Source organism: Dasypus novemcinctus, chromosome 23 (genome assembly GCF_030445035.2).
Source record: "Dasypus novemcinctus isolate mDasNov1 chromosome 23, mDasNov1.1.hap2, whole genome shotgun sequence".
NCBI classification, from domain to species: Eukaryota; Metazoa; Chordata; class Mammalia; order Cingulata; family Dasypodidae; genus Dasypus; species Dasypus novemcinctus.
In genome coordinates, this window is record NC_080695.1 from 6,924,000 (window position 1) to 6,945,051 (window position 21,052).

At 64.8% G+C, this 21,052-nt stretch overlaps 1 protein-coding gene across 1 annotated transcript in view; it reads left to right on the forward strand.

The window, feature by feature from the left end:
* The window catches only part of PRKAR1B (protein kinase cAMP-dependent type I regulatory subunit beta), a 112,855-nt gene extending 93,613 nt beyond the window's left edge, over window positions 1-19,242 (forward strand). Inside the window, exons 8-11 of the mRNA XM_058285674.2 lie at window positions 4,281-4,341; window positions 11,683-11,804; window positions 17,680-17,761; window positions 18,256-19,242. Coding sequence (XP_058141657.1) covers window positions 4,281-4,341; window positions 11,683-11,804; window positions 17,680-17,761; window positions 18,256-18,428 — 438 coding nt within the window. The 3' untranslated portion in view covers window positions 18,429-19,242. The remainder of the gene's footprint in view (window positions 1-4,280; window positions 4,342-11,682; window positions 11,805-17,679; window positions 17,762-18,255) is intronic.
* The last annotated feature ends 1,810 nt before the right edge of the window (window positions 19,243-21,052 follow it).

Below are 21,052 nucleotides of genomic sequence, written 5' to 3' on the forward strand. Positions count from 1 at the left end.
CATCACCACCCTCACCATCACCACCACCACCACGACCATCACCACCACCACCTCCACCACCACCATCACCACCACCATCACCACCACCACCACCACCATCACCACCACCACCTCCACCACCACCATCACCACCACCACCTCCACCACCACCATCACCACCACCATCACCACCACCACCATCACCACCACCATCATCACCACCATCACCACCACCACCACCACCACCCTCACCACCACCACCATCACCACCACCATCACCACCATCACCACCACCACCATCACCACCCTCACCACCACCACCATCACCACCACCCTCACTACCCCCACCATCACCACCACCATCACCACCACCACCACCACCACCATCACAACCATCACCACCACCGTCACCACCACCACCACCACCACCGCCACCACCACCATCACCACCACCACCACCACCACCACCGTCACCACCACCACCGTCACCACCACCACCACTACCACCACCATCACCACCACCACCACCACCACCACCATCACCACCACCACCGTCACCACCACCACCACTACCACCACCATCACCACCGTCACCACCACCACCACCACCACCACCACCACCACCACCACCACCACCACTACCACCACCATCACCACCACCACCACCACCACCACCACCACCATCACCACCACCACCACCATCATCACCACCACCATCACAACCATCACCACCACCTTCACCATCATCACCACCATCCTCATCACCGGCTTCATCACTATCTCTATCACCTCCTTCACCACCGTCGTCACCATCACCACCTCCACCACCCACCTCTCATCAGCATTAGCTGCGTTGCTAACATTCTTTGGTGGTAGTGCTTATAGCAACCGAATGAGGCAGATTTTTGAATTTCCTCCTGTCTACCAGGTCTCGAAGACTTCAGAGTTAGAGCCTAGTCTAAGTCAGCAAACGGGAGTGTCCTCCCCGCCAGCCTTGCGGCCTCATTGCATGTCCTCTGTGAGCTGCAACACTGGGTCGTGTGGGGGCACGTCGTGGCCGGCCTTCCCCGTGGGCCCCTCAGCCACACTCAGCGTCCCCACCTGTGAGGGAGGGGCCGGGCTCCCTCCGAGGACAGCGTCTCTATGCTTCGATGGTGACCCAGCAGCTCTGGGGAGCCGGGGGCCGAGGCCGTGGTGTGGAAGTGCTCTGCGCCCACTTGTAGCTAGGGGAAAGGTCAGCCTCGCCCTGCGCGTTCCAGAGCCCCCAAGGGTGGGCGGGCCACCCCAGCCCGTGCTGCCTCCGCGCCATCGTGGGTTTGTTGCGCGCCTGCTGTCCACCCTTCCTCCTGGAGGCCGCTGTCCTCCACGGCAGCTCTTCGTCTCCCTTCCTCTCCACACCTGCTGCGGGCTGGCCAGACCTGGGGCTCCTGCCGGGAAAGCGCTGTGCTCCCCCTTTCCAGCGAGGACGGGGGGACAGGGGTCTGAGGTCTGCACCCCGGCTCGCTCCCGGGGTCTGCGGGCTGCTCCCACAGGGCTGCGCTTCTCCACGGGGGGCTGCGCCCCCGGAAGGGCTCCTGCGGTGCCCCCTCCTTTCTGCGTGCTAAAGCTCCCGAAGGTGCTCCAAGGGCCTCCTTCTGGAGCAGCCTTTGTGACCAGCCACGTCTGCTTTCAGAGTCTGGAGGCACAAAGCCACATTTGCATCTGATTCTTGGGGGTCGGGAGGGGAGTCGGGGCGAGGTGGGTGGCGGGTGAGGGCAGCCTGGAGACCAGCGAGCGGCCCCGACCTGGCTGCTCCACTCCGAGCCAGGGACCTCGTATGTGGGAGGCCGGCGCTCAACCACTGAGCCCCATCCGCTCCCTCGGTCCGCCTTGGTGTCCCAGCAGCGTAAATGCCTCCTTCAGCACTGCCAGCAGCTCTCATGGGCAGCTGGGCAGGGCACCAGTGGGATGGTCTGTTAGGCCTACCTGCCAGCAAGCCATAGGAGAGCTTAGAACTTCCTTGGTTAGTGGAGCAGTTTGATATGGTTATGAATTCCAAAAATAGATATTGGATTATGTTTGCAATTTGGTCTGTACCTGGTGTGATTCAGCTATGATTAGGGCTTTGATTGGGCCATGTCATTAGGGCGTTGAGTTCCCACACGTTGGTGGGTGGGGACCACAGATAAAAGGCAAAGGACAGAGTGGAGGGTTTTGGATGCTGGAGTTTTGAAGTTGGAGTTTGATGCTGAAGCCTTAAGCTGGAGCCCTGGGAAGTAAACTCACAGAGGAAAGAGAAGCCAGCGCCAGGAAGAGAGGAACGCTGAGCCCAGAGAGAAGCAAGCCCTGGGAAGAGAGGAACCCTGAACCCAGAGAGAAGCAAGACCATGGAAGGGAGAAACCCAGGAAGCCTGAGCCCTTGCAGACATTGGCAGCCATCTTGCTCCAGCACGTGGAAATAGACTTTGGTGAGGGAAGTAACTTATGCTTTATGGCCTGGTGTCTGTGAGCCCCTACCCCAAATAAATACCCTTTATAAAACCAAGCGGTTTCTGGTCTTTTGCATCAGCACCCCTTTGGCTGACTCACACAGTTAGGATTGGGTCTAGCTGGATGTATGAGTTAGCTTTTGCTGAGTAACAAACTCCCCCCTCGATTTTGTGGTCCACAGCAATGACATAACATCAAACACAGATGCGGTGCGTCCTGAGTGAAGCAGCTTAGCAGGGTGGTCCTGGCAGGGCTGCCCCCAAGGCTGCAGTGCAGAAGGTCCATTTGTATGTGGCTCGTCCATGTGGTTGTGTGTCGGTGGGAGGCCCCCCAGGGCAGAGCCGCTCACAGAGCAATGCAGAAGCCCCCTCGTCTTTAGGAGTCACCGACTGTCTCCCTTCATATCCTCTAAATTACCCAGGTGCCCTAATTAGTGGGAGGCACTGCACAGGCACCTGGCACCGAGAGGTGCAGACGGGAGGCCGTCACAGTGACGTGGACTCGATTGCCGCAGCTCACGCTCGATGGCGGCCGCACGCCCGGAGTTCTGGAGGCAGTTTTGGTCCTGCGGGCATGTGCTCCATGGGGTCAGGGACCACTCTTCCTTGTCTCGATGCTCCTCTATTCACAAGGGCCCAAGGTGGCTGCGGGAGCGCTGGCCATCATCCCCTTATTCCAGCGAGCAGCAGGGAAGGAGGAGGCATGCTGCTGCCCTTTTAGGGTATGTTCAGAGCCCGTACATGCCACGTCCGATCACCCCCAGTGGCCAGAACCTGGACAGGGCCCTGCAGGGGCAGTGGGAGCAGCCCGTTAGGCCTAAGCCCGTGCGGGTGGCGGCCGCCTGCCCTGGGGACCGTGCGAGCTGGTGACGCAGCGCACTGGGAAGCAGCACACGTCCTGCGGCAGGCGCAGACACCGCGCGGCGCTGGGGCTTCGAGGCGCTCCTCTGGCTTCCATTCCTGGCTCCGTCCTCCCAGCCGGGCGACCCCGGGCATCGGGAGGCGGCGGAGCCGACACCCTCACCTTGCGGGGTTAGCGCCAGGCGGCCTCCAGCTGCCTCCCTGCCCTGGAGCTGCCCGCGTGCAAGGCCCCACGGTGCCAGCTGCTCCAGGACCCGGCACAGCCAGGGAGCTGGTCAAGTGCACCCACAGCGCCGCTGGCCCCGAGGCTGTGCGCTCCGCTGGGCGGCACATGTCCAGGGCACCCACGAGGGCCCAACGCCAGGGCGCCGTGTCCAGCTGGGGAGCCGCAGACCGAGCAGGGGCCTGAGGGCCAGAGCCAGCCCGGGCCACACGTGCTGGGTGTGTGCCGCGCTTCTTTCTCCGGTTCTGGAGGGGCAGGAGGTCCAGCTCGCGGTGGCGACGGGCCGGTGCGCTCCGTGTTGGCACCTGTGGCTCATCCTGGGAGGACGCACGTGGGTGCCTGGGCCGTGGCTCGCCCCCCCCAGTCGCGCTCTCCCACATCACACTGAATTGTGCCTGCCTCGGTTTCCCCCAGACGCATGGCGTGTCGGGGTCTGCCCCAGGCACAGAGCAGTGCCCACCGGCCCTGCCGCCCGGCCTGCGCGGTTCCGGACAGGCTCTGGCAGCCTGCGTGGCCACAGCCGCTGCTCCCAGGCGAGTGGGCTTCTGGGCTGGGGGTGTTGGCTGGAACTGACCCTGGCGAGCCGGGGGCAGGGGTCCCCAGGCCAACGGGAGCAGGTGCTGGGTGCAAATGAGATGGCGTGCGCCCGGGCACAGGCGGCTTTGGGCTCGGACGCTGGCCAGTGTCCCGGCCGGAGCCTGGAGTGGGCGGGCTGGGCGGACCCCCACTGCTACCTCTCCTTCCCACAGGGCAGCACGCTGCGGAAGCGCAAGATGTACGAGGAGTTCCTCAGCAAAGTCTCTATCCTAGGTGGGTGGTGCGGGGCGGGGGTGCGGGGAGGGGGCGGGGGCGGGGGGGCTGGGGGTGCGGGGTGGGGGGGTGCAGGACGGGGGTGGGGTGCGGGGCGGGGGGCTGGGGCTGGGGGCCCGGGCTGCAGTGTGCAGGCATTCTTGGTCGGCTGCGGCACTGGGGCTCGCACACGCATTTGCAGCCACGCCCTCAGGTCTGCGCAGCCGCACGCTCGCACGCTCACTCACACCCACTCGCACGCACAGGTCTGGCCAGCGGCGCCCTCACTGGTCTCCAGCTCTGGTGAGTGCCAGGCCAGCGGTGCGGAGAGTGAGGCCCCCAGTCAAGGCCGGGGCCCGGGATCAGGTCTGGCGGCCCCTCCTGCCCCGGCCCCCAGCCCCTCCCCACGCTGCCTCTGGTTTCCGCATCTTAGTCACATCCTCAGACCCCATTTCCAAACTGGGCCACGGTCGGGGACTGGGAGGGCCTGGCGTGGCTCGCGGGGACGCTGCGGAGCCGGGCTGGCCCTCCCTGGCGCGTGTCCCTGCGCCCTCGGCAGAGGCCGCCGCCCCAGCCCCTCCTCGCCGCTCTGCGCTGCGCCCCGGTCCTGCTCCCAAGGAGCCCTGCCGAAAGTTTAAAAACGTGTTGAAGTTGCTCTTTTTTGGGCAGCCGTGCGTGCTGTTCTCGAGCAGCCTCGTCCGGGCCGCTCTGCGACGCTGGGAATGTCTGCCGTCCTGGTGAGCACTGGGCGTGTGGCTGGTTCAGCGGAGGAACCGAGTTTGATTTTACGCGTTTCCCTCGTTTTGGGCGTGAATGGCCAATGTGGCTGGTGGTCACAGTTTTGGATGGTGCCTCTCTGGACCTGGCGGGGGGAGCGCCCGTGAGCTCCGGCTCCAGCGACGACTGGAAGAGCCGTTGAGCAGGAATTCCTGCCGCGGCAGCCTTCGCGAGCCCAAGCCTGGCTAGGGGTCCAGGTGGGAGGAGAGCGGACGGGGCGCACGGGGCAGGAGGGGGCACACCAGGGGCTGGGGCGTTTCAGACCCCGGCTGCTCCCGGGTGGGCAGAGCTGCCCCTCAGTGGGGTGAGCGTGCAGCGGGACTTCTGGCGAGATCTCAGAACAGAGCAGACCCAGGTGTCCAGCTGCCCGGCGGTCCGTGGGGCTGTGCAGCAGGGGGAGGAGCACGTTGCAGGTCCTTCCAGCTGAGCTTGGTGGGAGGCAGGACCCGGGGGCCCAGGGGGCTCCCCCAGACCAGGCTCGGAAGCGGGAAGGCAGGGCCTGGGGAGCTGCACCGCTGCAAGTGGGTGGCCAGCTAAGAGAGGGGCTCAGAGTCGAGGACAGGCACGAGGCCGCACGGGAAGAAAGCGCGTGCCGGGAAGCACAGGCCTCCGTGCGGCCGCGCCAGCCCGGAATCGACACGGAGCGCTAGGAGTCAACAAGGAGCGCTGGGGGCTGGGGGCCTGGCCGAGCTGCACATCCCCACGTCACCCACGAGGCGTGAATGAGGGCAGTGGACGAGGACTTCATTGTGGCAGTTTTTGCAATAACAAAAAATTGCAACCAAACTTTGCATTGAAAATGCATTTCTAAAATTGAGTTTCGCTTCAAGTTTTTTGTCCTTGTGCTAGATTCAAACAAAATGAAATTAAAGGTTTTCATTTAAAAGTAGCATGTGGGAAGCAGCTGTGGCTCAAGCAATTGAGTGCCTGTTTACCACACGGAGGACCTGGGTTTGATCCCCGGGACCTCCCGGTAAAAGAGAAAAAGGCTCCCAGACTTGTGCAGTGAGGCGCAGGCCCCTGCGTGGCGAAGCCATGTATCAGAGAGACGATGATGCAACCAGACAGAAAACACAAAAAGTAGCCTGTGTAGAATCCCACCTGCCGAGCACGTCTGCTCTGGACAGGAGCCCGGGAGACGACCAGAGTAAAGGTTACACAACAGTGTGGCGGTCGATGCTACTTATGATTCCAAAAAGGAGGTGTCGATTATGTTTGTAAACTGGTCTGCTTCCCTGGGCGTGATGCCCTTCGATTGTATTAGAGCCAGCTGCGACGTCTGATTCAATCCTGTGCAGATTAGAGCTTTGATTCAGCCACATCATTAGAGTGACTCGGTGCTGAGCCCCACCCCTGGGGGGCTGATAAAACAAACTCTCAGAGAAGATACACGGGGTCCTGCTGCCCGGAAGAGAGAGAGCCTGGCGGAGAGAGCAGAGCGCTGAGCCCAGAGAGAGCGAGCCCCGTGCCAGCCCACAGCTGAGATGGGCAGGAGCTGGGCCCACGGAGCCTGAAGAGGGAGAGGAAGGCTGGACCCTCGCAGACGTGCTGCCGTCTTGCGACAACACGTGGCAACAGGCTGTGGATGAGAAAGTCCCTCTCGTGGTACCTTGGGTTGGACTCTTTAGAGCTTGGTAACTGTCAGCTTCTACCCCCAATAAATGCCCTTTATAAACGCCAACAGGGTTCTGGTTCTTTGCATCAGCACCCCTTTGGCTGCAAACGGTGACTGGCTTTTCCTCAGTGGTGTTTTGAGTAGTTTTTAAAAGTATTCAAACGTGGCTGAAATTCTTGAATTGCTTGTAATTCTGAATAATTTTACCAGAGACAGTGCTGGGAGTTGAGTTGTCCCCCAGAAGATGTGTTCAGTCCTCAGCCCGGCTTCCAAGGAAACAGGGTCTTACAGATGGGAGTGGGCAAATCAAGACGAGCCAGAGGGGAGCAGGCGGCACAGCCACAGGACGGGGGGCAGACGAGGAGGCTGGGGGCCTGGGGCCCGGGGCCCGGGAGGTGCCCTTGAGGATGGGCAGTGGCGGACAGACGGGGGCCGGGGGACAGACGGGGGCCGGGGGCGGACTGGGCTGGAGGGCCCCGTGCCCCCGAGGGTGGCGCTCCCCTTGCCTGCGCGCTCCTGGTCTCCAGCCCTGGAGAGAACACCTTCCCGTTGTTGGGCGCGTCCGGGTCATGGCTTTGAAAGAACAAACTGCCCTCTTCCAGGCCCCAGGCGGCCCGACGGCGAGACTGGCCTGCGGCCCCGACTGCCCTGCCGGCGGCCACGAGTCCTCACGGGCCCCGGCTGGGAGGCTGAGACCAGCGTGACCCAGCCCGCACCCCGGCACTGCCTCGGTTCCCCTCGCGCCGGCCCTGGCCCCGGCTCGCCTGATAGTGCCGGGCACCGGCCTGGGGTCACCGCAGCGCTGCGAGGGGACCCCTGCTCGGGTGCAGCCCCGCGTGGCACGGCAGGGGGTCCACCTGCCCACCTGCCCACGGCTGCTCAGGCCCTCCCGGCAGGAAAGCCGGCGCCTTGCCAGTGAGTGAGCGTGTGAGTGCGAGCACGCGTGTGCAAGTGTGTGTGCGTGGCCGTGCGGCCGGCCGGGGGCCCTTTCTTGGGGCAGCTTCACCCTGAGTCGTGTCCCTCTGAAGCCCGTCTGTGGAACGAGACCAGGCAGTGGCTCTTCTTTCCCGTATAAAATTTGCCTCTTCAAGGGCGAGGCTCAGTCGGATGGGCGCCGCCTACCACACAGGAGGTCCCGGGTTCGGGTCCCCGTGCCTCCTAAAGAAAACGAGCGGACAACGAGCAGACGCCACAGGCCAGCAGCGCCGCAGCCCGAGGGGCGGATGTGGCTCTGGCCGTTGGGCCCTCGCCTCCCATGCGGCAGGTCCCGGGTCCAGCTCCCGGTGCCTCCTGGAGAAGGCGAGAGACAACGAGCAGAGCAATGAGAGAACCACCTGGGGGAGAGGGAGATAGATTAAAAAACAAAGTAAAACCTTTAAAAACTTTACCCCTTCACGGTGCACCACGCAGTGGCCCTAGGGACACGGCTCGTGCGACCCACCCAGCCTCGCCCCAGAACGGCTACTCCCCCCGAGGGGAAGCCCCCCTCAGCGGTCACCCCTCCCGGCCCCCTCAGGCTGCCATCTGCCTGCGAGTCACGTTCGGGGAATCAGGCGCCACCCTTGTGTGTCTGGCTGCTTTTTAGGGGCTCTTTTTAAATGCCATTTTTTAATATTTCATGTTTACTTTTTTTAGAGAAGTTGTGGATTTGCAGAACAATCATAGCTGGGATACAGGCTCCCGCACAACACCCGTAGCTTGCACCTTGCCCTGGGTGGGACACCTGTTGCAGCTGGTGGGGCACATTGTTAGAATTGTGCTGTTAGCTCTGGTCCATGGGTTATGGGTTACATTTTAGGGTTCACTGTTTCTGTTGCAGTTCATTGGCTTTTAAAAAAATTTTATTCTGTTGCCATGTGTACAGCCCAGCATTTTCCCTTTTACCACGTCCAAGTATGTGTTTCGTAGCTGTTAATTCTGTTCACAGCCACCATCCATTGCCAAAAACTTTTAAACCTTAGCTCCCCATTTCCTAACCCCCGTGTATGACTTCTTTCTAGTGGATCTTTTTTTAACGTCGTACTTGGTGAAACAAAGAATGGGAAACTTATGAGGAGCAGGTCCCCAAGATTTTGCAGGGGAGAGGTGGGCATCTTGTCCCCATGCAAAATCCCCAAATCTGGGGCCTCCCAGGCCTTGCCTGTCTCCGTTCTCCTTGGGCAGGAAGGGTGGGGGGGGCCCTGCCCCAAAGTGTCCCCCAGTTCCTCCTTCTTTACCCATTCACGCGTTTGCTGCACCCCTCACTCTCCACGCACCCACTCACGGCTTCATTCGTCCACTCACTCATCTCCTTGTCCATTCATTGAACTTGCTCATCCATTCACTCATGTTTCCATTCACCCACTGACTCATTCATCGACTCATCCATTCATCCACTCATCCACGTGCCCAATCATTCATTTATTCAGTCATCCAATATCCACTCGTTCATTCATCCACTCATTCGTTCATTCAGTCACTCATTCATTCATCCACCCACTCATCCATCCATCCAGTCACTCATGCATTCAGCTATAATAGTGCTGTTTAAGATAAAAACCTAAGTGTTTCCCTACCCAGCCAGCTTCCTGCAGTGAAGTGTAGAGCCTTCTCCTGGTACCCAGGAGGGAGTGGGCCTCGCGACCTCAGGAACGGAACAAACGAGCGTTTCACTTTGGAACGGGCAGAGGCACAGATGAGCGGCTTTCGTCGTCTTTGTTTTAGGTCTCGGGCTCTTAGAGGCCTGCCAGACGCTCTCCCAGCATCTGTGTAGCCTCGCAGCTCTGCAGCTTGTTTTCCTTTGGTTCGTGTGGCACCCCCGAAGGGTGGCTGCGCCGTCGTGGCCTCCTGGGGGGTGACGTTTCTCCGCCCACTGGCTCGGTCCTCGTCAGCTGCCCGGTCTCTGAAAGGTGCTGGGGGAGCTGGGCGGGGCCGCCTTCCTCCTGCACACCTGCCGTGCCCAGTCAGGAGACCCAGAGAGGCCGAGAGCACGGGCTTTGCGTGGGGGTCGTGGCGGGCCGGGGGCTCCACGGGGCAGGCCGGGGCTGGGAATTGCTATGAGGGGACTTGCACCTTGAGTCCGAATGCCTTAGGAGGCTCGGAGAAGTGGGGGCGAGCCTTGAGGCAGAAGTCCTTCTCTCTGGGAGCCCCCAGTTCTTGCGCCAGGGCCCCCCCACCCTCCTTGGGGTGTGCCCCTTTGCCCGGTCCAGTGCACGGCAGATGCGGCTCCCATCCAGAGCCCCCGGCGGCGCCCGCGCCGGCCTCGGGCGCGCCCCTGCCGTCGGGCCTCAGTGTGGACTTTGGTATTTTTTGCTTTGCTGCCCTGAGGCCCCGCGTTCCCCTTGTCAATACGTGCGGGTGTCCCATCGCGGAGGGAACACGCAGCCCCCGCCCTCCCGCAGCGCCCGGAGCCACCGGCTGCAGGACCCCCGCGCCGCCTCACTTTTGCCCGGGTGGCTTGACCTGCCCACGTCCATGGCTGAGTTCCGTGAGGTGCTTTTGGGGACACTGCCTGCTTTTGTCACGTAGATTTTACACAGTGAAATGTTTAAAACTCCTCTCAGACAAAGGGGTTGCGTTGTAAAGGGCTGGCCGGTAGACTCGGGGATCTGTTTCTGTGGAAAATGCCCACACCTGCCTTTGGGTTTCACGAATTGCCTTGAGACACGGTGTTTACAAAAAATTGGGACAAAAAATTTCTGCCGTTTTCCCCATCGTTTCGCCTAACAGTTCTCACCAAAAGTATGTGTTGCCGAAGGGCACAGCTGTGGTGGATCTCGACTGTCAGGCCCCAGGGTAACAGGTTTGAAATGTAATCGGAAAAAATCTGCTAATCAAATATGTGGCAGTGAACTTCCTAGCTGCAGCATGACTTCTAAAATTAAATGCCTGTTATCACCCGTGCAAGGGAAATAATAAACCCAGGACTGTGCTTTCAGCTGCCGGTCTGGCTGGGTGTTCGTCTTCTCCGAGATGCAAACCATGACTGCACTCAAAAGCCACCTGACCTATGTCGCCATGAAGTGCTCTTGAGGCGAGCCGCCCCTGTGCAGTCAGACGTCTTTGAGCAAGCGCAGCGGGACACGCGTGCAGCCATCCACTCCTGCCCTGAGCAGAAAGCATTGTCCTCTGCCACGCAGAGTCTGAGTGCGGGTCTAAAATAAATGCTGTGCTTTTTATTTTTAGCAGCTGACCTACATAAGTAGCGTCTGATAGTATGGTCCAGAAAAGCTTTTTTTTTTTTTGCCAGAAGAGAAGTAATCAGGCTACTGCTATTTTCTTTAAAAAAGGAGCTTCTGATTTTCTTTAGTTGCCAAAATCTAGGGACAAATAATGACCGGAAGGTGAGGCGTGAGAAGGAATGAAGAGCAGTATTGAGCTTGCAGCCCTTTAAAAGACAAACTAGGCTTTGGAATTAGGTATTTTGACCTAAAATAATGGGTAAGTACACTGTGTCTCAGCATTGCAACAGAAACGCAATTACCCGTTCCCCTGTGCACGGCCTTTCTTTCGAATGGGGATTGGCTCCATCACTCTGGATTATTTTAAACCGCTTAGGTGCCAAAGTGCTTGGCTGTGACGATATTGTTTGCAAAAATAAATGCAGCTCTGGTCCTCAGAAGATAACACAAGTGTTTTCACACCGAGTTACGTGGCCTTAGCCTCCAGGACTTGTAATTTATGCAAAGCCCATCGATAGTATTCGAGTAGCTCCCTGTTCTAAAACCAAAGCCGCCCGTGCCACGGCGTACTGGCCTGGGACCGCCAGGCAGCTTTGTGTAAGAGCACCGGGGCCTCCAGCGTAGAGCTGTGGGGACGTTGGCGCTTTGTGGTATGTGCTGCTCTGGGTTGTATCTATTCCGTTGTCTTAGCAAAGCTTGACCATCATGGAGCTAACATTTGGGAGTTTTCTGGGAACACAGTGCAGCAGCGCGGTGGCCCCGGTCCTCGTGGCTGCCGTATGGTGACTGTCCCCTTGCCGTCTGCCGCAGGGTCCCTGGAGAAGTGGGAGCGCCTGACGGTGGCGGACGCCCTGGAGCCCGTGCAGTTTGAAGATGGAGAGAAGATCGTGGTGCAGGGGGAGCCCGGGGACGACTTCTACATCATCACGGAGGTGAGGCCCGCGCAGAGGCCGCGCGCTGCGTCCGGGCCGCGCCGTCGGCATGGGGGTGCGAGGGCAGTGGGCTCGGCGTGGCTGCCGCTGGTGGCTTCTCACCGTCACGCGCTGGAGGGGATCCCCTCACAGAGCAGCGGGGCAGGCGCAGGCCTCCGCCGCGGGAGCCGCCCAGGTGAATGTGCGTGTGCGCCCGCTCATGCGGTCAAGCCGGGGACGCTGACCCAGACGGCGGCCACCTCCACGTCGGCAGGGGCGAGACGTGGCCTGCGGGGAGGTGGCTCCACGCCCGGCGGCCTACAAGTGCGTGGGCTTCTAAGACGACCTTGGCATAAAATGCTTGGGGAGAAGAGGTGGAGGCGGGCTTCCTGCTGCTTTTCAGTACCTTCCAGAAGCCCCTCTCGGCTCGCCCCCGGCAGGGGAGCCATGTTCGGACCAAAGCTGACACGCAGCGAGCCGCAGCCACGGGACGGGGAGGCTGGCGTCTGGGGAGCCCACGTTCCATGCTGGAGAGGCTGACCGTGGACACGGGACCCCGGGCCTGAGCGGCCGGCCGTGCCCAGGCCCGAGCCCCCTCGAGACGGCGCCAGCCCCGGGCAGCCTGGGAGCGCGCTTTGCCCAGGCACGCCGCACTGGGAGCAGGCTGCTCTCGGACACACTTCCTGCTTTCACGCCCTGGAGAACGAGAAGAATCTCATGACCGCGGGTTGTTGAGAACATTCTCCGACTGTGTGTTTTGCCGTCGGGAAAGGGGGCACTTCAGAGTCTGGAGTTTGCACGAGAAAACGGCCTGGCCAGCGGCCAGCGGCGGCAAAGAATTTACTCTCCCTTCCAGCGGGACTTGCCACCGCCTTGGTGCGGGCGGGGAAGGGGCACAGCGTGGACCCCTGGCTGCCTTGCCCGTCCCCAAGCTCAGGGCCCGTTTCCTTGGTTTAGTGCAGCGGCGGGGGCCATGCCACAATCGCCCACTTGCCGATCACAAGACTCTGGTTCTGTCTGCAGCCACCCACGTGGCCGAGTGGCAAAACAATTTCTTCCGCGATGCGAGCTCCTGCGCCTCCCGTGCCCCGCCCAGGAGGGGCTGTCGTGAAAGTCTGCACCTTCTGGGGACTCCAGGAGTCCAGGGGGCTGTGGTAGGGCAGGGTGCGTGGCCCCGGGACCCACCCGGAGGACAGGGGCTGAGCGGAGGCGGAGGCCGCCCAAGGCGCCACGGGGGCTGGCGGGGGCTCCCCCGGTGCTGTTCGTCGGCTGCAGCTGACCCCCTCGGGATGCAGCGACTCGTCCCCACGGCTCGTGCCCCACGAGCAGCAAAGCGGAGCCGGGGCGGGTGTGACGGGGGTGGAAGCGAGGATTTCACGCCGGCGGCTTCGCAGGCATCTGCTCCTCAGCCGGAAGGGCGGGGAGGGCAGCCACGGCACTGGGCGGGCCTTGGGGCCCACGGGCGCATCAGCTGGAGGACCTACGAGCGGGCAGGGGTCTCCCGGGGGCGGGGCGGGGCGGCCATGGGGAGGCGCCGTGGACCCTCCACTGGTCCTGAGGGGCTTTGGCACTCAGCGCCCCGTGGCCCCTCCCTGCCCCGTGCCTCCGCCCTCTGACTGTGTCCCCAGACCGCCTGCGGGGAGGCCTGCCCTCTGGGTCCGGCCGGGGTGACGTTGGTTGTTGAGGTGCTGCCTGACCGCGGAGGCCGCCCTGCCCCGGAGGTGATGTAGCCGTCGCGCGTCGAGCCCCCGTGGAGGAGCAGGGCTGGCGGCCTCCCCGGGGAGGGTCGGTCCCCTCCCTGTGGCCGGCCTAGGGCCTGTGGCCCTCCCGGCTCCTCGCCCGCTCGGCAGAGACCCCCGGCGGGGACCAGCCCGCGGGCAGCCGAGGCCGACAGCTGCGCCCGGCCGTGCGGCTCCTGAGCCTCAGGCGAGCCTGCCCGGGGCCGGGCCCGTTGGGCTGGCGGTTTCTGAACGTTGAGTTTGTTGTTGACGTGTGAAAGAGGAGAATTCTCATTAGGAAAACTAGGTTTCTTACTTCTCTTTAAAAGCCTGGCGACCTGGAACCGCTCCCCCAGGAGACACCCCTGCTCCTGCCGACGGGCACGGGCCAGAGCCTCATGCAGTGAGGGGGCCTGTCGCGCAGGCGGTTGTCTGTCCTTCCCGGAGGGCCCAGGGCCGGCGTAGGAAAACTGAAGGTGGCATGGAGGGCGCACGGGCCCTGGGCTTGGTGGGTGCAGAGAGGTGGTGCCCACAGTCTTGCGCTCCGGGGCTGCGGGGGCCGGCTGGGGGTTGTTGTCAGGCGGGCAGCCCCCTCCTGGCTCCTGGGCACAGCTCGGGGGCAGCCTGCGGGCGGCACAGCCACGCTGCCCGGGCCCCGGCACTGCGCGGAGCTGGCCTCTGCCTTCCTGCCCAGCAGGGTGGCGTGAGCCCCTTTGCAGCCGAGGGACCCGTGGGGCAGGGGTGCTGTGACCACAGCCGGCCGGTCCCTGCGGTCAGCAGCACTGCCGTGTGGCCCTGCAGCTCCCCCAGGGCACGCACAGGGCCCAGAGGTGGGGCTCAGACAGGCCCCTGCTTGCCGCGTTCCCCGCAGCCTGGTTCAGCCGCCAGAGGGGCCAGCCTGTGGCCGCACGAGACGTGGCACGGCCACACCACAGAGGTGCCTCAGCCGCCAGGAGCGAGGGAGAGGGCAGCACGGTGAGGCTGGGCGGTGGCGCATGCGCTGCTGCCGCACATCCCGGGATGGGAGCCGGAGACACGCAGGACGGGGCAGGCGGGGCCCGGGGGGCGCAGCGCCTGCTTGGTGTATTGGTGTGGCGTTTGTCAGTTCAGGGAACGTTTTAATAAAAGGGAGAGAGGAGCGAGGCGGGCGCACGCTGGGCCCCACAGTGCTGCGGCTTGTGGAGCTGGCTGACCAGCCCGTGGCCTCTGTCCTCGTGAGGCCTCAGAGCCAGTCGTCCCGGGAACTGTGCGCAGCCTGCCCCACGCGCGTTTCTCCTTGAGGCCTCACCCCTGTGAGGCCCCGCCTCGTGCCCCTTGATCCACCCGTTCTCCCTCCACCCCCCACGGCTCTCCCTGGAACGACACACGGGCCCTTGGCACAGCCGGCAGGAGCGTGCGCAGGAGCCGCTGGCCTTGCACCCCTGCCGGAGGGCGCGCCCGGCCCCGCCTGGCTCCCTCATCGCCCTGGGTGTTTCGTGGAAGTGCAGTCGCCGGCGCGGGTGCCCCGTGCCCAGCTGTTCCCTCAACCCGACGTGCCCGAGGTGCACTGCGTCGCCGCGTGCCTGGTGACCTGGCTGAGCGCCCCGCGTGGGGGCCCGGGCTGCCCGAGCTCCACCCACGGACACAGGGGTCCCCCTCCGAGCGCGTCGGGCACGGCTGTGGCGGAGGCCCGTTGGCGTCGGCGCCTCCCAGCTGCTCCTGTGCGATTCTCCGTCATTCCTTCTGGGCTGACAGACTGTGTTGGGGGGCTGCAGTGGGGAGACCCCCAGCGAGTCGACCCCCCGGCGAGCTGACCCCGCGGCGAGCCGGGCGATTCGAGGGCCACAGTCCTTGGGGCGACAGGAGGCAGGGCCTGGGCTCTGGAGCGGGAAGGGAGGGCGCGCCACGGGGCGTCGGGAATGGTCTCCCGGGGCCAGCTCTGGATGGGCGGCAGGCACGTGAGTGAGGCCAGGGGCGGGGCTGCGGCCAGGGCGGCGGCGGCTCCGGTCCCGCAGCGGCGGGTGGCGGTGCCTCCGCGGCCGGTGAAGGAAGCCCCTGTGCTCTCTCTCCTCCCTCCTGCCGCCTCGGCTGTCATGGTGGGCTCCGGCTCTCAGGAAACCCCCCCTGGGAAGTCCCCATGCGGCGGGGAGTGCCCTGCTCTGGGTGTGGCCGGGTCCGTCTGACTCCCGGACGAGGGCGCAGCCCCCAGCAGGCGGCCACGGCCCACGTCCACAGGCGGCCGCCGGTGGGACACACAGGGTCCCCCGCATGAGGCTTCCTCAGGAGCCGCGGTCCTGTGAGCATGTCCTTGGACGCTCCCTCCCAAAACCTCCCCTTGGACGCCAGCTGCCTCGGCCGGGCGGCCCCCCAGCCAGCGCCGTGGGCAGCGCCCCGAGTCCGCGGCCTGGGGTTTGGCTTGCATGTGTCTTTGGGGGAAGCAGTTCAGCCGCAGCAGCTCGCGCTGAGAACCGCTGCCTGTGACGTCGTAGCGTTGCTGACCACGGGCGCATCCTGAGCTCAGAGACGGCCAGGAGCAGGCGCAGCGCGTTGTACCGGTGCCATGTGCTGTAACGACGGCCAGGGTGGCGGCAGTGCTGGAGCCGCGTCGGCCCGCCCCAGGCCGCTCCCGCCTCCTCCTTGCCAGTGGAATCCTCTTGCGCCGCCTGCCTGGCCAAGGTGGCCCCTCCCAGGGTGGTCTGCTCCCCTTGCCAGCGGCTGGGGTCGGTGGAGCCTGACTGCTCTGGCCACTAACACTTGAGAAGCGGTGCAGGGCTTCTGGCTGATAAGTGACTTGCAGGAAGAAGTGGCTTCCCTTTTATGACTACTGGTGTGGGGATGGCTGTGTGACTCCTGGATCCACCGCAGCCTCTGCTGTGCCCCGAAGGCCCACCTGTGGACTGGGCCCTGCACCGAGGCTCCCAGAGCAGGCGGCCTGGACAAGCCCGGGCCCGGCTGCCTCTGGGCCCTCGAGCCAGCTGGTCCTCCATCTCCGCGTCGTGGGGACCACCGGCTCCCTTTACTCCTCAGCCGCTTTGGCGTGAGTGCTCTGTTCCCTGCAGCCCAGGACACTGGAACGGAAGATCTCGGCCTCGGGTCTGACCGAGCGGCTCAGCACCAGAGACCTACGATTTTATAGCCAGGGTCGCGGGGGAGGGACTGACCCACCCGTCAAAGGAAACTGGTCAAAAGTGGGCATGAGCCCTTCAACTGCGTGCCGGCGGAACGAGCCGCACGTGTGGGGGATCCGTGCAGTGCCCTGCCCAGCGGGGCCTTGCTGCGGCACCCACGCTCAGGCCTCGCATGCCCAGGATGCGGCGCTGATGGCCGACGCCGGGGCTGGAGCCCGGCCTTCCCAGGCCGGCCAGGGCCTCGGGCCTCCCCTGCGGCTCTGAGCCCGGCCTGGCCGGCCTGGGCCTGGGGCAGGCTCTCACCGAGGGCTCCGAGATCGGGGTGCCCCGCCCCCCGCTCACAGTGGAGGCAGCCGGCTGTTTGCGTCCATCGGCTGTTGGGACGGAGCCGCGGCTGTGGTGGACAGGGCCACGCCACTGCCCTCCCGGCGACGGTGGGGACGGGCGGGTGCAGTTTCCTGGGCCGCTGGCGTGGAACTGGCCGGAGGGAAACGGGACGTGGGGCCGCCGGCCAGGAGCAGCAGCCGGGCACGCCACAGAGGCCTCCGCGCTCTTCAGGAGTCGGCCAGCGGACGAGGGTCGCCGGGGCGGCCGGGGGCCTGGCTGGAGCCACACCGGACGCTTGGAGCCAGGCCCCAGCCCCCGCGGCCCCCTCGCCCCTAGGGCACATACCAGGGGGCTCCGGGCGCCCCCGCTGCTGTCGTCCCGCGGCCTCCGTGCTAATCATTGGGCCGGCGGGCGGGCGAAGTCCCTGACCTTGACAGTGGGCACAAGGTCAGCTGGAAGCGCCGATGGACGCCTCAGGCCGGGCAGGCGGCCAAGCTGTCCCCAGAGGCCCCATTCGCTGCCCATCAGCCTCCCGTGGGCACAGCCGTGCCCTGGGTGCATCGCCCGTTTCCCTCGCGCCTCTGGAGACTTGGGAGCCCGGCGCGAGCAGCCGTGGGCATGGGGCGGGTGCTCCCGGGCCTGGCGTGGCCCAGACGCCGTGACATGGTGCGTGGCCACACCGGGAGGTCCACGCAGCCCCCTTCGGGCGGCGAGCGCCTCTCACCGGCCCTCCCGGCTCCGCAGGGCACGGCCTCCGTCCTCCAGCGCCGCTCCCCCAGCGAGGAGTACGTGGAGGTGGGGCGGCTCGGGCCCTCCGACTACTTCGGTGAGTAGCTCGCGGCCCCCTCCTGCTCCACGCAACGGAAGCCCCAGCCAGGACGGGGTCCCCAGAAGCCATCCAGAACCGAGAGCCGCGGGGAGGCCCCCCGGGTGCCCAGGATGGCTGGGGGGGGGGTGCGGGCGGGAGGGGGAGAGGCCGCAAGGAGGCCTCGGCGACCGCGCAGACGAGGGCCCGTCCTGGGCGCCCAGGCTGACCAGTGCGCAGCCGGGGGGCAGGCGCAGCATGCACTGCCTGGGGGCCGCCAGCGGCCTGACACCCCGGCCGCGCGCTTCGGAGCAGCTTAAGTACGTCCCGCGGCTCCCGTGGGCTGTGCTCCCCCCAGGGAGGGCCCGCTGTGTCGGGCATCGGCCCTTGGCGTCCTGTCCCGGCCTCTTCCACGCGGCCGGCTCCCCTCCCTGCCCGGAGCCGAGGTGGGCAGCCCCCAGCCTCCAGGGCACGTCCCTGCCGGCCCCTCACCCTGATCGCCCCCTCCACGCCAGGGGAGATCGCGCTGCTGCTGAACCGGCCGCGGGCGGCGACCGTGGTGGCCCGGGGGCCGCTCAAGTGCGTCAAGCTGGACCGGCCCCGCTTCGAGCGCGTGCTGGGGCCCTGCTCCGAGATCCTCAAGAGGAGCATCCAGCGCTACAACAGCTTCATCTCGCTCGCCGTCTGAGCCGCCGCCGGCGGGTGCGCCTGCGCCTCCTGGAAGCAAGGCGCCACCTGTGCGCTGCAGGCCAGGGCCCAGCCGCCCCGCCCCTCCAGCCGCTGCCCCTCCAGCCGCCCCCGCCCCTCCAGCCCCTGCCCCTCCAGCCACCCCCGCCCCTCCAGCCCCTCCAGCCGCCCCTGCCCCTCCAGCCCCTCCAGCCCCTCCAGCCACCCCAGCCCCTCCAGCCGCCCCTGCCCCTCCAGCCCCTCCGGGTCCACGGGAGGCCCCCGGTCGGGCCAGGTCAGGGGAGGGGGCAGGCTGCCGGGCCCGGCCGGGGCAGTGTCCACCCCGCCCTGCCGGGGCCTGGGGCCAGTTTAGCCAACTCGAGGCCAACGGGCAGGGTGTGCCAGGCTGCCCCGAGGTCAGCGCAGGCTCCACGCAGTGTCCCGGCTGCAGAGAAGGGGTCAAGGCAGCCCCCTCCCCGAGGGGCCCCAGGTCTGCTCCGGGAGCCTCGAGTGGGGCCGGCCTCCCCGCTCAGGTGAGGCACCTAGGTGGGCCTGTCCTCGCGTGCGCGGGGCGCTGGGGGCGTGGCAGGAGGAGGGCCGGCCGGGGTCCCCCGGCAGCGAGCGCTGCGCCGCCCCTCGAGGACTCTGTCCTGCGCGGCCCCCCAGCTGCCATTCTCGTGGGGCAAGAGGAAAGCACCGCAGCCGAGCCCCGCCTGCCGTCCACCTTCGTCCCGCGCCCCTGGCCGCGCCCGCCGGCCTGCTGCGCATGGACCTTTCGCCCCGCCCTCTGTGCCTCTGAGTGCTGCATGCGGCCATTAAACGTGCAGTGAAGACACCGTGCCGGCCGCGCCTGGTCATTCCTGAAGGTTTTCCCTTTCCTCGGCTCAGCCTCCCATGTAGTTTCGTGGTCCCTCCATGTCCTCTGGTTCCTGGGGGCGGGGAGACAGCGCTGTCGGCTGGCGGGGACGTGTGGCCCTGGCCCCCAGAGCCCTCCAGCCCGCGCGGTGGCTGGGACGGGGCCGGAGGCGGCAGGCGGAAACCCCAGGCTCTGGACCACGGCCTGGAGCGCGATGAGGCCAAGGCGCCGAGGCAGCGCTTGCCGCTGGGTGCGCAGACCCCACGTCGGGGTGGCGCGGGGCGGGGGTCCTCACGACCCGCGGCCCCCGGCCCACCCCCTCCATCCAGGACAGGCTCCCAAGAAAGCCGAGGCTGCCCGGGGACAGCCCACCCCTTCCACCCACAGGGCCCGAGCCAGGAGCTTCCAGGGGGAAGGGTGACCGGGGGCTCGACCTGCAGCGGCCCCGTGCGCAGCACGTCCCTTGGACCCCGATGGCCCGTGGAGAAGGGGCCTGTGCTCCAGGAGTCTGGCCTGAAGGGCCCCTTCGCCGCAGGACTTGTCAGAGCCTTGGCAACATGTGCGCCTCCGCGAGGGGAACACCGGCGGTGTTGGCACACGTCCAGCCTGAGCTTGGCTGAGGCCCCCTCTTGGGGAGCTGGCCTGGGGGGCAGGGGCCTTGCCCCAGCATAGCCCCCAGAGCCGGGGAGGGCACAGCCTCGGGGTCTGCAGGGCCTGGGTCTGGGCCGGCCTCCACACCTGGGGCTCCCCGGGCAGCGTCCTGGCCCCTGGGCGTCAGCGGTCCTGAGCTGTCCCTGAAGGGCAGCGCGGGCCACCCTGTCCCGCTGGGCCCTGCCGTGAGTGGGGCCACGCCGTCCCCAAGCCGCCCAGGCCTCTCACAGAGCTGGGCTTGGAGCTGGGCGGGTGGGGCGGGTGGGCGGGGGGCAGGGACGGGTGCTGGCTTCACGCTGCACTTTCCTTTGCTTCGGAAGCCGACGTGCCTTCAGCAACGCCTCTTTAAAATACACGTGAATAACTGAAGGTAATTCTCACCCTGCCCAGCTCTGTCCAGCAGAGACAACGTGAGGCACACATGCAGTCTGAGTTTTCTAGTGGCCACATTCGAAAATAAAAGAAACAGTAAAAGGAGTTAGGTTTTTGTCTTGTTTTGTTTTTGAAGTACCAGCGCCTGGGATTGAACCCAACTGAGCCACGTTGGCTCCCTGAGTCAGTTTTTTTTTCCCTTTGTGTGCTTGTTTTTCATTTATTTTAGGAGGCAAACGGGAACTGAACCCAGGACCTCCCTTGTGGGAGCAGGCACTCAACCGCTTGCACCACATCCGCTCCCCAGGAATTAGTTTCAATACCATATTATTTAACCACATGTCCGAAGTATTATCATTTCAACGTATTACCAACGTAAAGAAATTGTGAGTGTGCTGTTTCACACTCTGTCATCCTTGACAGCTCTTCCTGGTTTGCGCTTCCCAAGTAGGCGCGTGAGGCCACGGCCCCGCGGGGATCCACGCAAAGCTCTAGCCCACGGATGCCGCGCAGGCTCCCTGTGCAGACCGCGGCACGCTTTCCTGAGACGCAGGGCAGGCTGTGCCGTGCCGCGGGGGCCCCCTGGGCCCTGTGCTGGGGAGGCGGGCTGCCTCTGGGGCCTTGGCAGCCCCCAGCCCAGGGAAGTTTCTAGACCCTGGGAAGCCACCAGACGTGCCGAGGCTTCTAAAGCACCTGTGAATTGACTCACGTTTTGATTCACTCTAGGTTGAGAAAAAGCTTGTCACTACTTTATACACAGATCCAGG